This window comes from Schistocerca americana, chromosome 4 (genome assembly GCF_021461395.2).
Source record: "Schistocerca americana isolate TAMUIC-IGC-003095 chromosome 4, iqSchAmer2.1, whole genome shotgun sequence".
In the NCBI taxonomy this organism is placed as follows: Eukaryota; Metazoa; Arthropoda; class Insecta; order Orthoptera; family Acrididae; genus Schistocerca; species Schistocerca americana.
In genome coordinates, this window is record NC_060122.1 from 229,495,227 (window position 1) to 229,512,841 (window position 17,615).

Genomic DNA, 17,615 nt, shown 5'->3' on the forward strand with positions numbered 1-17,615 from the left:
GTAAGAGAGGGATGTAGCCTTTCACCCTACTGTTCAATCCACACATCGCGGGAGCAATGGCGGAAATAAAAGAAAGGTTCAAGAGTGGGATTAAAATTAATGGTGAAAGAATATCAGTGATAAGATTCGCTGATGACATTACTATCCTCAATGAAAAAGAAAAATAGTAACAGGATCTCTTGAGTGTAGTATGTATAGAATTTGGGTTGAGAATAAACTGAAAAAGCCGGCCTTTGTGGCCGAGCGGTTCTAGGCGCTTCAGTCCGGAACCGCGCGACAGCTACGGTCGCAGGTTCGAATCCTGCCTCGGGCATGGATGTGTGTGATGTCCTTAGGTTAGTTAGGTTTAATTAGTTCTAAGTTCTAGGGGACTGATGACCTCAGATGTTAAGTCCCATAGTACTCAGAGCCATTCAGAAATCTGAATAGCGACAAGCTTAACATAAAAACTGATGATCACGAAGTAGAAAAAGTTAAGGAATTCTGCTACCTTGGGAGCAAAATATTTTATGGCGGGCGATGAAAGGACACAAAAAGCAGACGAACATTGGCGAAGAGGGATTACCTGGCCAAGAGAAGTTTACTGTTATCAGACATAGTAAGAAATTTCTGAGAATGCATTTCTGGAGCGCAGCATTATGTAGCAGTGAATCATGGACAATGGGAAAACCGAACAGGGAAGAATCGAAGCATTTGAGATGTGATGCTACAGAAGAATGTTGAAAATTAGGTGGACTGATAAACTAAGGAATGAGGAGGCTATTCGCATAACCGGCGACGAAATGTGTGGAAAACACTGACAAGAAGAAGGGACAAGATGATAGGGTATCAGTTAAGACATCAGGGGATAACTACCGTGGTCTTAGCTAGCGGGAGCTATAGATGATAAAAACTGTAGAGGAAGACAGAGAATTGAATACATTCAACAAATAATTGAGGAGGTTGAGTGAAAGTGTTAGTGTGAGATGAAAATGTTGTTACAAGAGAGGAATTCGTGGCGGGGCGCACCAGTGAGAAGACTAATATAACCACCTTTTCCATCAAGGATTACTACAAGTGCAGGAAGAGAGTCAGTGAGGTTCTGGAAGGTACAAATGGGGATGTGGGGCCGTGTTGATTCCAGTTGAGGATTCATGGCGCTAACAGCCCGATGGAGGTCCTCCCACAGATTGTAGATTGGGTTTAAATGCGGAGAGTTTTGTGTCCAGAGGACTACGGTTAACCCATCGTGGTGTTCTTCGAACCACCCACCTGCACTGCGGGCTGTGTGACGCGTTGCGTAGTCTTGCTGGCGGATGCTATCGTGGCGAGGAAAAACTAACTGCATGTAGAGTTGCACATGGTGCCCAGGTGTAGGTGCATACTTGTGTTGATGCATTGTGTCTTCTGGGATGACGAGGTCAGCCAGGGAATGCTCTTCTGCCTGGATCCCTACAACAATTGTTGCAGGGCGCTTGCTTTCAGACGTTTCACAACGTTTATACAAATGGCCATCTGTCCGATGGAGCATAAAATGTGAGTCATCTGAAAAGGCCCCCTGCCGCCACGTATTGGACGTCCTGTTGCCGTATTGCATTGCAAATTGCACCACTTATCTCCGATTAACAGCTGCCAGAAAAGGTTCACGAACCGAGCGCCTGCTACGCAGGCCCATACGCAGCAGTATTCGGTTAACGATCGTTTAGGAGACGCTGATGGTAGCCCCTTGGTTAATCTGAGCGGTCAAATGCTCAACAGTTGCACGTCTGTTCGCTTACATACATCTCCGCAGCCGTCGTTCACCTCTGTCATCTATGATACGTGGTGCACAACAGTTGCTTCGGCGCTGGTTTTGGACAGCGCCATTTTGCCATCCACAGTATACTTTAACCACGCCAGCGGGTGAACAGTTTACAAATGATTCCACTCGAGCCGCTAAAGCCAATGATCATCAGAGAAATCGCTCCTTTCCGCATTACGACAAAGACTCCACTGTTTTCCTCGTCCTCTCGACACGCTTTTTATATCCTCTACTGGTATCGCTGCCACCTGCCGTTTGTGACTGGTTACTGCACGTTGACGCCTAACATAAATGGAAATGAGCGTTTGGCGTCATTGGCCGGGAGGCCCCTTACGGGGCAGGTTCGGCCGCCTTGGTGCAGGTCTTACTACATTCGACACCACATTTGGCGGCGTGCGCGCCAGATGAGGATGAAATGATGATGAAGACAACACAACTGTCCCTGAGCGGAGAAAATCCCCGACCCAGCCGGGAATCGAACCCGGGCCCCTTAGGACGGTAGTCCGTCAAGCTGACCATTCAGCTATCGGGGCGGACAGGCCTTACATAGAGCGGTGGTCACGCTAATGTGACTGTACCGGGTATAAATGCATGTGTGTGTCTCTGTGGGGGCCAGACTGCTCATTATTCGACGTAACTCTGTTGTCAGCCATGAAGCAGGACATTTGCTGAGTTGATCGTTATTTTTGTCATAAACTGCGGTGGACCTACATACGACTTGTATTTCCAATCATTACTAATTTTGTGCCACATTATGTCTCAGTTGTTCACTTTTAGGGCGTAATGACTTCCACATTTTAGGTTTCTCACACTAATTTCCCCGTTTGCTTGTTAATGAGAATTACGATGCCAGTGTCATTAAAATTAAATAATCATCTCAGCTTCACGGAAGAACTGCTGTTTTTCACTAAGTATGCATTTTACTTATATTTGGTTTATAACGTAGAAGGACTGAAGAACTAGAGCTGTGAAATAGCACACGCAGTTTAATTATACTGTAATATTAGTACTGGACATAGTTGAACTCACCTTAACTACAATGCAGCCTCGGCATTCGAAGTGGTATACTGGTTCTTGCAACAGCTTGCGAGTTCTGCATGAAACGTGAACTTCTCCGGGCTGAAAAAAAAAAAAGAATTAAAAATAATGAAGTAATTACGTCCGCAGCTCGTGGTCGTGCAGTAGCATTCCCGCTTCCCGCACCCGGGTTCCCGGGTTCGATTCCCGGCGGGGTCAGGGATTTTCTCTGCCTCGTGATGACTGGGTGTTGTGTGATGTCCTCAGGTTAGTTAGGTTTAAGTGGTTCTATGTTCTAGGGGACTGATGACCATAGATGTTAAGTCCCATAGTACTCAGAGCCATTTGAACCATTTTGAAGTAATTACTTCAATGGTGATGTATTAAGGTGTTCTATAGTAACACTTTCACATCCAGTTATATAGGTGTAGTGATGGAACAAATGCGGTTAATACACATAAAATGCTCTAAATGTAAATGAAAACAATTACTAAAAGTTTCCCCACGAACTTACAAAATAAACTGTACACACAAAATGGCTTTAACATGCAGTTAAAATCTTGATTGCTACCTTTCGGCCTTTTAAATAATAATGCAACATTATATGCAGTATGTGTTGAACAAGAAAGACTGAAACACAATAAAATTATACCCCAGTCAAACTGAAGAGGAGTCTTTTCTCTTTTTTTGTCATCAGTCATCTGACTGATTTGGTGGGGCCCGCTAACCTTTTCACTTCACAGTTGCACTTGACCCTACGTCCTCAATTAATTGCAGACTGTATTCCAATCTCTCTTCCTCCACAGTTTTTACTCTCTACAGCTCGCTTTGTACTCATACCACAGAAGATATTCCTTGATGTCTTAACAGACGTCCTATCATCCTGTCCCTTCTTCCTCTCAGCATTTTTCACATAAACTATGTGATCAAAAGTATCTGGACACCCCCGTAACATACGTTTTTCATATTAGGTGCATTGTGCTGCCATCTACTGCCAGGTACTCCATATCTGCGACCTCAGTAGTCATTAGACATCGTGAGAGAGCAGAATGGGGCGCTCCACGGAGCTCACGGTCTTCGAACTTGGTCAGTTGATTGGGTGTCACTTGAGTCACATGTCTGTACGCGAGATTTCCACACTCCTAAACAACCCAAGGTCCACTGTTTCCGGTGTGATAGTGAAGTGGAAACGTGAAGGGACGCATAGAGCACAAAAGCGTACTGGCCGACCTCTTCTGTTGATTGACAGAGACCATCGACAGTTGAAGAGGGTCGAAATGTGTAATAGGCAGAAATCTATCCAGATCATGACACAGGAATTACAAACTCCATCAGGATCCACTGCAAGTATTATGACAGTTGGGCGGGAGGTGAGAAAACGTGGATTTCATGGTCGAGCGGCTGCTCATAAGCCACACATGCCAAACGACGCCTCGCTTGGTGTAAGCAGCGTAAACATTGGACGATTGAACAGTGGAAAAACGTTGTGTGGAGCGACGAATCACGGTACACAGTGTTGCGATCAGATGGCAGGGTGTGGGTATGTCGAATGCCCGGTGAACGTCATCTGCCAGCGTGTGTAGTGCCAATAGTAAAATTGGGAGGCGGTGGTGTTATGGAGTGGTCGTTTTTTTTTCACAGAAGGGACTTGCACCCCACGTTGTTTTGCGTGGCATAGTCCTACATTGATGTTTTAGGCACCTTCTTGCTTCCCACTGTTGAAGAGCAATTCGGGGATGGCGACTGCATCTTTCAACGCTATCGAGTACCTGTTCATAATGCAAGGCCTTGGCGGAGTGGTTACACCACAATAACGTCCCTGTAATGGACTGGCCTGCACAGAGTCCTGACCTGAATCCTATAGAATGCATTTGGGATGAAACTTCCTGACAGATTAAAACTGTGTGCCGGACCGAGACTCGAAATCGGGACCTTTGCCTTTAGCGGGAAAGTGCTCTACCAACTGAGCTACCCAAGCACGACTCACGCCCCGTCCTCACAGCCTTACTTCTGCCAGTATCTCGTCTCATATCCTATCTAATCAGCGCACACTCCGCTGCAGAGTGAAAATTTCATTCTGCATTTGGGATGTTTTGGAACGCCGACTTCGTGCCAGGCCTCACCGACCGACATCGATACCTCTCCTCAGTGCAACACTCTGTGAAGAATAGGCTGCCATTCCCCAAGAAACCTTCCAGCACCTGATTGAACGTATGCCTGCGAGAGCGGAAGCTGGCATCAAGGCTAAGGGTGGACCAATACCATATTGAATTCCAGCATTAACGATGGAGGGCGCCACAAACTTTTAAGTCATTTTCAGCCAGGGGTCCGGATACTTTTGATCACATTGTGTAGTTTGGACTTACGGTTTGTAATATACAGCTAGCTATTAATTACAAGTAAGGTTATGTACAGTTACTATCGTCTTGCTGATAAGTTTCTTACTTGGTAGTGTAACTTCTGGTATATCCCACACCTGCGGAGAACCTCCACATTCCTTACCTTATCAGTCCATCTTATTTTCAACATTCTTCTGTAACACCATAACTCAAATGCCTGCATTCTCTTCTATTCCGGTTTCCCCGCACTCCATGTTTCACTGCCATACATACTGTACTTCAAACGTACATTCTCGGAAACTACTTCTTAAAATTAAGTCCTATGTTTGATACCAACAGATTTCTCTTGACCAGGAATTCCCTTTTTGCCAGTGCTAGTCTGCATTTTACTTCCTCATTACTCCGTCCATCATGGGTTATTTTGCTGCCTAGGCAGCAGAATTCCTTAACTTCATCTGCTTCATGATCACCAGTTTTGACGTTAGGTTCTTTGCTGTCCTCGTTTCTGGTACTTCTCGTTATTTTCGTCTTTCTTCGGTTTATTCTCAGTGCATATTCTGCGCTCATTAGACTGTTCATTCCATTCAACAGATCCTGTAATTCTTATTCGCTTTCAATGAGGATAGCAATGTCATCAGCGAATTTTCTTTTATTTCCATCATTGATTACTCAATGTGTAGACTGAACAGTAAGGGTGAAAGATACTCCCTGCCTTACACCAGTTTTAATTGGAGCGCTTCGTTCTTGGTCCTCCACTCTTATTGTTTCCCTCTTGGTTCTTGTGCAGAATGTAAATTACCCGTCTTTCCATATTATTCTTGTCAGCAACTTGGATGCATGAGCTGTTAAGCTCACTGTGTGATAACTGCCGCACTTGTCGGCTCTTGCAATCTTCGGAATTGTATGGGTGATGTTGCTCCGAAAGTCTGATGGTATATCGCCAGTCTCATACATTTTACACGCCAGCGTAATTGGTCGTATTCTTGTATCTGCTATCTTTTCAGTATTTAATGCAGAAATTCCCACTGCACTTTTAATATTACCACCTTTGCATTTAATTTCACCGAAGGTTGTTTTGACATTTCTATATGCTAAGTCAGTCTCCTGACGATTATTTCTTTCTCGATTTCTTCACATTTTTCCTGCAGCCATTTCATCTTCGCTGCCCTCCACTTCCTTTTTATTTCATTCCTAAGGGATTTAATGTTGCTGTATTCATGAATTGCCTTGAATATTTTTGCACTTTCTTCTTTCGTCATTCATTTGAAATATTTCTCGTGTTACCCAAGATTTCTTCGCAGTTAACTTCCTTGTACCTATGTTTGACTGTCCAACATTTTATTGCTCTTTTTAGAAATGTCAACTGAATTACTTGCCCTGGTATTGCTTATCGCAGTAGCCTAATGCTTAGCGAACTTCAAACGTGTCTCATCATTCCCTCTCCGGCTGGCTTCGGTAGTTAACGGTCCAGGATACCGGAGTTCCCTCTTTGACACCGACACACTAAATGACGTTAGGCTCATAACCAGAAATAAGGAAGTAATTGTTAGAGACGTACAGGCAGACCACTGGAATTTTACCCGGACTACTGTACGGTGAATGATGGACAGAACATGTGTCTGCAAGCATGCAGAACAGGGTCTTATTCAACCTCGAGTGAGTAGTCGATAATTCTATAATTCTGTCTGACCATAGCACGGGACAACTGCCATTCCATGTTCATGGGCGGAATTTATGTCTTCGTCCACAGTGTTGACTACACTCTGAACACTGCAGTGGGGGTGGAAGTGTCTGTGAGAATGGTTCCACGCCTTCTGCTCTATGGGTTGAAGGGCGTGCAAATGTCGTCGCTTGTGTGATCAGGGACAGAACTGACTTTCCTATCAGAATAACATAGATTCTATACCTGTATCAGACTAACAAAGTGGATGACAAACATGGGAAAGGGCAAAGGTCTTGGCTGGTCGTTACCTGAGCTCAATTATAGCCACGTCAGCAACGTCTGTGTAATTTAGAACCGAATCTGTTCGTTACGTTTCCCGTTAACCTGCAGTACTGAGTTCGTCTTGCAGATTTATAGTAGCCTAATCCCTCTGCTGCTCATTCTTGCCACTAGACTCAGAAGGATATGATGAACAGAAATTACAGCAACTGCGTTAGTGGTCGTAATTGTGGTCCTCAGAGTCATGTGACAACAGAAGGCATGACCAAATTCGTTTCGTGATCGGCGGTTGCTGTGTGAGTTATTTCGTAAACTACTGTCTGTCACTGACTCTGTTGTGCTGTTGCACACTGGACCGGGTGTAGCCGCGCCTATTTAGGCTGTGCGGTATCGGCCGTTATCCGCTCGGCCGCACTTTAAGATTAGCGCCGCCCAGTCACGCCGCCAGCCACGCCGCCGTGTTTCCTTCAGCCGCCACCGCGGCATGAGGGTTCTGCCACGAACGCTTACGACGCTGCCAACGATATGCAAGCATCCCCTCTCTGGAGTTCGAGCGGCGGGTCTACTTAAGTTAACACAGAGCCCCATTTTGTTAGTTTACCATTTCATTACATTTACAGACTTTCATGGCGGTCGGGAATCGTCATCTACGGAGCAATCATAGTATTCAAGACTTACTGAAATGTAACTATCTGTGTACATATTTCAACATTCAAACTGACGCTGATGTCAGATGTAGACTAAATAAATATCTGAATTCTCTGTCCAAGAACTGCACCTGTCCCTCGCACCGTTATTCACTAAAGAACCACAAAGTGTGCAAAGGAAGTTCCAATAGACTGCAGGCTAGGGGTCCACACCACAAAAGAGCACACATCACAAAATTTAAAACACAAGGATGTCTTTGTTGTAATGCTGTAGTGCGGGCCCCCTTATGATAGTAAAAGTCGTAGACGTAATTAATTTTTTTGCAGTTTTCAGTGTACAGTTGATTTGAATTAAGCCATCATTCAACTCTCAAACCCTGCTCTGTGTCACGACATCAAATTCCCATTTCCGCCCTATCAATCGCATGCACTTCAGTTGGCAAAAGTGCTAAGACTCTTAAAAGAATTAATATTAAAAAGAAACCACCACAGCTGTAGTGGTACACATTTATTACGTCATGGCTGGTTTCGTTCGAAAGATCATCGTCAGGTTACGCTTCGAACAGTCATCATAAATGATATGTACAGAGCTGTGCCGTATCATGTGTTAAGAGGTCGGGCTATCTTACGTAACGTTAAATTCAAATTGTGGAACATGATGATCGTACACCGTCCAGTCACATTAGTGCGACCACCTGTCAAAAGTCTGAATAAAAAGCTTTTGCACCGCGGACCGCTGCGAGACATGCGGGAAGAGAGTTAGTGAGGTTCTGGGCGCTACCGACGGGGATGTGGAGCCACGCAAACTTCAGTGCTGTGGCCAGCTCCGCTAGGTTCCTCGGTTGGGGCTCCATGACACGAACTGGTCGATTGGAGGATCCCACAGATTCTCGATTGGTTTTAAATCCGGGGACTTTTGTGGTCAAGGGAGTGCCGTAAACTAATCCTGGTGCTCTTCTACCAGTGCACATACACTGCGAGCTGTGTGACGCATTGCATTGCTCTGCTGGATGATGCCATGGTGCCGAAGAAAAACAAACTGTATATAGTGGTGGACATGGACACGAACGATAGACACATACTTGTGTTGATCCATTGTGACTTCCGGAATAATGAGATCACTCAGGTAATGCCCTCCGGCATGGACCCTTCTGACGATTGTTGCAGTATGTTTGCTTTCAGACGTTTCAAGCTGTTCGCGCCGACGATCATCTGTGTGATGTAGCATCAAAGGTTAACCATCTGGAAAATTTGGAAATTTTGTGATAAGTTCTGTGGGACCAGACTGCCGAGGTCATCGGTCGGTAGGCTTACACACTATGTAATCTAACTTAAACTAACTCACGCTAAGGACAACACACACACCCATGCCCAAGGGAGGACTCGAACCACTGACGGGGGGAGCCGTACGAACCGAGGCAATGCACCTTAGACAGCACGGCTACCCCGCACGGCTTAATCATCTGCAAAGACCACCTGTCGCCACTCAGTGAACGTCCAGCTGCGACACTGGCGTGCAAATTCCAGCCTTAGTCGGCGATGAACAGCAGTCAGCGCCTGTTGCGGAGGCCTATACACAGCAAGGCTCACTGAACGGTCGTTTAAGAGACACACTGTTGGTAGCCGCTCAGTTCATATGGACAGTCAGTTGCTCAACAGTTGCACGTTTGTTCGACCGTGCACATCTGCTTAGCCGTCGTTTGCCCCTGTCATTTATGACTCATGGTGCACCACTGTTGCCTCGGTGCCGGTTTTGGATAGTGCCATTTTGCCATGCACGGTATACTTTAACCTTGGCGGCACACGGTTTACAAACTTATCCGTTTGGGAAAGGTTTCCACCTTTTGCCCGAAAGCCAGAGATCATGCCATTTTGGACGTCGGGTAAATCGCTCAGTTTCTGCGTTACTACAACGACTGTACTGCTGTTCTGCCCCCCCCCCCCCCCCGACACACTTTACATACTGATAGTGCTGCCACCAGTCAGCTGTGAATCGTTATTGCGCGTTGACGTCGAACATAGGGGGTGCTCATTAGAGTGCTGGATCGTGTGTAAACACTCCGTCAACCGCCTGACCAAAGAAAGGCGAACAGTGAGTTACGGAACTTGGAGTGCTGTGTACGCTATTCTGAATGTAATGTACGCAGCACGCCTAATTGCATACAGTCACTGCTCGCCTTGCTTCTGCCAGGTGGTGGACGGAGTGTTTACATTGTCACATCTTAACCAGGATCAAGTCCAGATCCAAAAGCAGGGTCGTCAATGAAGTACAACACGTAGCACTGAAAGCACGTTTGTTACAAACGAGGAGGAGGGGGAGATTAATGTTTAATGTCCCGTGGACATCGCCGGCCGTTGTGGCCGAGCGGTTCTAGGCACTTCAGTCGGGAACCGCGTGACTGCTACGGTCGCAGGTTCGAATCCCGTGTGTGATATCCTTAGTTTAGTTAGGTTTAAGTAGTTCAAAGTTTTAGGGGACTGATGATCTCAGATGTTAAGTCCCATAGTGCTCAGAGCCCTTTGGACCATTTTGAACCGTGGACATCGAGCTGATTAGAGACGGAGCACAAGCTCATAATATGGAAGGATGAGAAACGAAATTGGTCGTGCCCTTTGATAAGAACCATCCCAGCATTTGCCTAAAGCGATTTAAGATAATCACGGAAACCTAAATCTGGATGGCCAGACGCTGGTTTGAACCGTAGTCCTCCCGAATGCGAGTCCAGTGTATTATTACGAACGCCAGTATACAGCCAGAACAAATCTGACAGACTGGACGGAGCCTGCTATTGTTACATCGAATATCCCAGACTGATGGTGTTTATAGAAATAGCGAATATTCCTCAATTGCAAACGTCACAAACATAGTAAATTCGAGAAACTTCCATAAAGGTAAATACTAAAGAACATATAATTGCATGTGGTTCGGTTTGAACTGGTTCAAAAATGGTTCAAATGGCTCTGAGCACTATGGGACTTAACATCTGAGGTCATCAGCCCCCTACAACTTAGAGCTACTTAAACCTAACAAACCTAAGAACATGACATACATCCATGCCCGAGGCAGGATTCGAACCTGCGACCGTAGCGGTTGCGCGGTTCCAGACTGAAGCGCCTAGAACCGCTCGGCCACATCGGCCTGTTATGAACTGGTGACAAGCAGCATGGAAGAGAGCGACGTTAACTGCTGCGCCAGCACAGTATGATCATCGTGCTTCACATTTTCCCTGCAACGTTGTATAACGTAACATCACTGCTTAAATGATACAGACTCAAGTCCGTGGGGATTTGTTATGAAGTCTGTTGGCACGGTAGCCTGATGATGTTGTTTCGAACGAAACCGGTCATGACAGCTGCGGTGGTTTCTTATTAATATTAACAAGAACCAGCTCTGGAGCTGCAGTCTAGATGCTCAAGATTTTCAAAAGAACAGTTTACGGAATTTTGGCAGTTTACAGTCAGTTCAATTCTGCGGCAATCTAATTTCTTCTATACCTCAGTTTATCCAAACGGGGATCTATATGGATTTTTACTTCCTATCACCAGATGAGACTTCTTGACCTGTTGCAATTGGGAAAAATCATTTTCAGGTGCCCGAAGCGTTTTAATAGGAAATTCAAAATTCAAATAAGTAATTTCGTTTTTTAAAATATGACTGTCTAAAAATATTTTCTTTTATCGTAAAGGGTATATACTGCTACCACATGCTTATAATTTCAGTATATTATTTTTGTATTGATAAATTATTCTTGCATGGGTATGAACCTCAATTTTTTGTTTTTCATAACGATGTTAATAAGTCGTGCTGAATACCGCAATGATTTCACGTCTTTAAAGTTTTTCAATTTCATCAATTTAGCAACGCTTACAGTAGTAAACCTTAAATGCTGCGTTATAGTCTTTTAGTTCGAAAATTGCTGTGAAATTCTATTTATAAGGACGAATCATCACCGAATTATTCCTGGTAGGGCCCACACCACCGTTTTTTGCATATGGGTGAACTGGTCCTGAAGACACCTCTTGATCGTGAATCCAGGTATAGTGCAGAGTTCGTCTAACGTTTGTTGAACAAGAGGAAATAAATACTGTAGTGGACAAAAGTTAGTTCAAATGTTCTTTCTGATACTTTCCTGATGAACTTCGACCACATCTGATAACATTAGACGATGGTAACGAGCTAAAAAATTTTGGTGCTGAATTAAAGAATTTGCTGCATGTCCCGAGAATGAGCCAAAATAGCCAATATGAGCGTACTGGCAGGTGTGCCGGTGACTACAACACGATTTGCCAGGCACTAGGGGCCTGCTGATGCATTCACTGCCAAACTGTGTTTAATGTGAATGACATAGCTTGTCATTCTGAGGATTAAATCGAAAAATGAATAGAATCATCTTACCTACGCAATGCGTTCCTTAGAATGTTAATAAATGTGGGCAATCCACACTGATGTTCATACATTAAGGATAATGCTGATACATGGTGAAACAACGCTCTGGTGGGCTGTTTGCGGGTTTAAATGACCTCAGGGTATGACCATGCGGTGCATTTGACCTGTGGTCGTCGCACGGTGGCGCTGGCAGCAGTCCACATACGCAGAGGTGTGTTGGCGCTTTTCAGAATACGGTGCAGCGAGTAAGTGTGCAGACGTTTCCAGACGTGCTAATGGTGACTGTGTGTTGAAAATGGCTCAAAGTACACATATTGATGACGTTATGACGGGTGGAATACTAGGGCGACTGGAGGCTGGTCAAACACAGCAGGTCGTAGTACGGGCCATCTGTGTGCCACAAAGTGTGATGTCAAGATTATGGCAACGATTCCAGCAGACAGGAAACGTGTCCAGGCGCTACAGTACGGAACGTCGACAGTGTACATCACAAGAAGACGGATATATCACCATCAGTGCCCGCAGACGGCCACGGAGTACTGCAGGTAGCCCTGCTCGGGACCTTACCACAGACACTGGAACAGTTGTCTTCAGACACACAGTCTACAGACAACTGAACAGACATGGTTTATTCACCTGGAGACCTGCAAGGTGCATTCCACTGACCCCTGGTCACAGGAGAGCCTGTAAAACCTTGTGTCAAGAACACAGTACATGGTTATTGGAACAGTGGTCCCAAGTTATGTTCACGGACGAGTCCAGGTATGGTCTGAACAGTGATTCTCGCCGGGTTTTCATCTGGCGTGAACCAGGAACCAGATACCAACCCCTTAATGTCCTTAAAGGGACCTTTATGGAGGTCGTGGTTTGATGGTGTCTGATGGCATTATAATTGGTGCAAGTACACCCCTGCATGTCTTTGACAGAATAATAGTAACAGGTCAGGTGTATCGGGACGTCATTTTGCACCAGTATGTTCGCCTTTTCAGGGGTGCAGTGGGTCCCACCTTCCTCCTGATGGATGATAACGCACGGCCCCACCGAGCTGCCATCATGGAGGAATACCTTGAAACAGAAGATATCAGGCAAATGGAGTGGCCCACCTGTTCTCCAGACCTAAACCCCATCGAGCACGTCTGGGATGCTGTACGTCTTCAAAACCCTACGACGCTTCAGGAGCTCCGACAGGCACTAGTGCAAGAATGGGAGGTTATACCCCAGCAGCTGCTCGACGGCCTGATCCAGAGGATGCCAACCCGTTGTGCGGTCTGTGTACGTGTGCATGGTGATCATATCCCATATTGATGTTGGGGTACATGCGCAGGAAACAGTGGCGTTTTGTAGCACATGTGTTTCGGGACGGTTTACTCAACTTATCATCAGTACCGTGGACTTACAGCTCTGTGTCTTGTGTGTTCCCTATGTGCCTATGCTATTAGCGCCAATTTTGTGTAGTGCCACGTTGTGTGGCACCACATTCTGCAATTATCCTTAATTTATGAGCATGAGTGTATTAGCTTTATTAATTATAATTTTCTTTCCTTTTGATATTATTAAATTTTGTATACTTGCCTATCAATAGCTGGTGTAACGTAAATTAAAACGTAAAATTTATTCAGGCACTGCCCAATGAACACAATGAATAACACGTGCATTTCCATTCCGTGCAGCTAGCTGAAAGAACACATATTGATGACTTTATGAGGGGTAGAATACTATTTGCTATCACACGCAAATCCATAATAAGGATATCAACAAATTAACATTGTGCATAGTGTGCAGCAATGTAAATGTGAGTGATTAAATGTATTTAATTAAATTTAATAAACCATTTGTAGCATGCTGACATAAAATAAGTTAAAACCATCACTTAAACTTTGAGAGCTTTCTGTCCTCTTTCGCAACATTGCATCGCTTGTATGATTTTCACAATGAATTACAGTTACAAGTCGTGATGTCACAGTACTTACGATACTCGTTGTCTGCATGCGGGCAGCTGTGTTGACGGTGTCACCGAACAAGCAGTAGCGGGGCACCTTGAGGCCTACGATTCCCGCCACCACTGGGCCTGAATGGATTCCTGTGAGACAGAGAACAACCGGCTAAATACGCCAGTAGCTACTGGGCAGACCTTAATAGATACAGCAATAAAAATTTTACAACACGTCACGTTTATAAAGAGGTCGTAACAGACATTTGGAAGCTGAGAGCCGAAGAAAAAATAACTGTTGATATATTTTTCGAAAATAATGTTAACCCTTCTAGTTCATAACGTGAAGGATGTAGATAGAGTACTCCTTCTGCTTGTATATCGCGTCGTGTGGTATCACTATATCTTTTGGTTCCCGTTTCTTTATAATCTGGGAACCTGTCTCAGCCAAAGCTATTTCTTTCCGAGCAGGTTACTATATACACGATACACTGACAGTTGGCGAAAATATACACGCAAGCAAACAATTATTCTTCTTACAATGATTTTTATTACTGTTATCACTATTAATACTCCCGCACGTGTGATGCAGTTGTTTCTTTATTCTTCTGTTCCGATTGTTTAGGCTTATTCTATGCAACTACAAGTTTACTCTGTAGGTTTGCTGCTTGATGTGATGATGATGACGTTTGGTTTATGGGGGGCTCAATTGCGCCCATACTAAGTCCCAATGTTTTCACAGTCCAATTTTTTTTCGCAGTCCAATGTAGCCACTGTCACGAATGATGAGGATGATGATGAAATGATGAGGACAACACAAACACCCAGTCTCCGGGGAGAGAAAATTCCCAACCCGGCCGGCAATCGAACCCGGGACAGTTAAACGAAGTGAGAGCGGATTGCCAATAGAACGTTTTTATAACCTTGGAACACTCCTTGTACATGTCAGCAACATGTTGTCCATGTAACACATTCACACGTACTGCAGTACAAAAACTAGCATGACCAGAGCTCGAACCCGCGATCCTGGGTACGACAAACTAGCTCTCTACTGGCTTTCTCACGCGATCTCTATCATATGTTCACAGTTACGCTTTTCCCGTTCACCGTAGGTCATACGATACTTATTGCTTACCGTTTACGCATAAATGGAAATGCCATGTGCCTAGGGTCTTCCGTCGGGTACACCGTTCGCCTGGTGCAAGTCTTTCGAGTTGATGCCACTTCGGCGACTTGCTTGTCGATGGCGATGAAATGATGATGATAAGGACAACACAACACCCAGTCCCCGAGCGGAGAAAATCTCCGACCCAGCCGAGAATCGAACCTGGGCCGTTAGGTATGACATTCCGTCGCGCTGACCACTCAGCTACCAGGGGCGGACACCGTTTAAGCATGATATCCTGGACGACAGCACGTAGAAGAAGTTATATCGGTGGTTTGGTTCACTATCGTTTGGTGCGATCCGACTGTCTGACATCTGGAGGTTTGGGTGTTCGTGCTACCCGTAAGAAGCCGGGGCAGTTTGCTAGTTCTAAGCGGACAACTTTATCCAATCTGTCTATGAGAGACATTAGAATCAGATTGTGTTAGGTTGAACGTTGTTTTTGACAAATGTGTTCTTCTATTGTTGTAAACTGCCGTGGAATGGAGGAAGATGGTTCTGGAGCCGTATCTCCGTAAAACAGCACTGTAAGAAAGCAGACATTGAGAAAACGTGACAAAGTATAAACTTGAACCATTTAAAAATGTCTAAGCGAGGATATTAAATGTTCGGTAGACAGATTAAAAACAAAAGTACTTGGGGAAATTGATCTATGGAGCACACTTTCCAGGAGAAGGGAGAGATTGCTGAAGTATGTACTACAAAAATTCAGAAATAGGTAACTTGGCACTAAAGTGAGTAGCAGAAGATAAACGCTGTAGTGATAGACAAAAACTGGAAAATGTGGACTATCGAAAAAGTTGGTTGTGGTGGGTAAATCACCATGGACCCGCAAACAGAGATCTTGCGAAATTCAGCTCGTTCTGTTCCTCAGTGAGGTCCATAGCGCCGCAAACAACGGCGCTCAGATTGATGCAGTGTTCCTTGACTTCAGGAAGGCATTTGACACCGACGCGCACTGCCATCTAGTTAAAAAAAAAAAAAAAAAAAAAAAAAAACAAGTTTACCGAGTATCGGACCAGATTTGCGGCTGGATTCAAAACTTCCTCGTAGATAGAACTCAACACACGGGTCTTAATGGAACACAATTTACAGATGTAAATGTAATTTCCGGGTTACCCCAAAGAAGTGTGACAGGTCCGTTACTGTTTATAATGTATAGATCGTCTAGTAGAAAGCGTCGGAAGCTCTTTAAGACTATTCGCAGATGATGAATTTGTCTATAAGAAAGTAGCAATGCCAGAAGACAGTAACGATTTGACGAGGATTGATGAATGGTGCAGGCTCGGGCAGTTGATAAAATGTAACATTTTGCGCATACACAGGAAAAGAAATCGACTGCTGCACAACTACGCTATTGACGACAAATTAATGGAAACAATATCTACCGTTAAGCATGTAGGAGTAATTATATAGAGTGGCTTTAAGTGCAATGACCTCATAAAGCAAATAGCAGGAAAAGCAGATACGAGACAGATTCATGGGGAGAGTCTTACGGAAATGTAACTCATCCACGAAGGCAGTGGCATACAAGGCGCCTGTTTGGTCGATTCTTGAGTATTGTTTTTCTGTGGTATCCTTGTCAGGCAGGACTGATAAAAGAGGTAGAAAAGAGTCACAGAAGAGAGGAGCATTGCGTCATGGAATCGTCTAGCTGGCGCGAGAGCGTTACGGAGGTGCTCAACAAAAGCCAGTGTCAAACGCTACAAGAGAGGCGCTGTACATCAAGCAGAGGCTTACTATTGAAATTTTGAGTGAGCATTTTCCGGGAAGCGTCGGACAGTATGTTACTTCCTCCCACACACATCTTGCGAAACAATCACGAAGAGAAAATACGAGAAATCAGAGCTAATACAGGGGCTTACCGACAATCATTTTTCCCACGCGCCATTCACGATTGAGACAGGAAAGGGATGATCAGTTGTTGGTGCTAGAAGTACCCTCTGCCAACACCGGTGGGTGGATTGTGGAATGTGGTGTATATACAGATGTATGTAAAGGGAGGACAAAAGTGGCTTAAGATACAAGAAGGTAGAATGAATTGAGACGAAATAGTGCTTCTTTTCGGATTCTTTTTCCTCTGATCTTGCTTAATACATCAAAGGATGTTGGTAGCAAGAGTTTCAGGTTGATGTTGGGGATACTCCTCTAAATGAATGAACTAGGAGCAACAACTATAGGTCTCCTACTGCTCCTTTTCCCCGAAATAGACGGGCATGATGATCTAGTGATAAATCGCGTGTCTGGAAACTAGCCTTCATCTCTCCAACATGTGAAGATTCGCCATGAACTACACGTTGTTCAGATTCCGCGTTGAACTGCAGGTTCCGTATCCCGATGTTATTATTAGGGTAGATCAGGGACACGCAAATCGTCGCAAGGTTCAAATGGTTCAAATGGGTCTACGC

The 17,615-nt window shown here is 44.8% G+C and overlaps 1 protein-coding gene across 1 annotated transcript in view; it reads right to left on the reverse strand.

Moving 5' to 3' along the window:
* The window catches only part of LOC124612875 (soluble guanylate cyclase 89Db-like), a 468,418-nt gene that overhangs the window by 14,285 nt on the left and 436,518 nt on the right, over positions 1-17,615 (reverse strand). The window contains exons 11-12 of the mRNA XM_047141315.1: positions 14,083-14,192; positions 2,810-2,899 (exon numbers count right to left, since the gene is read on the reverse strand). Of these exons, the coding sequence (XP_046997271.1) occupies positions 2,810-2,899; positions 14,083-14,192 (200 nt within the window). The remainder of the gene's footprint in view (positions 1-2,809; positions 2,900-14,082; positions 14,193-17,615) is intronic.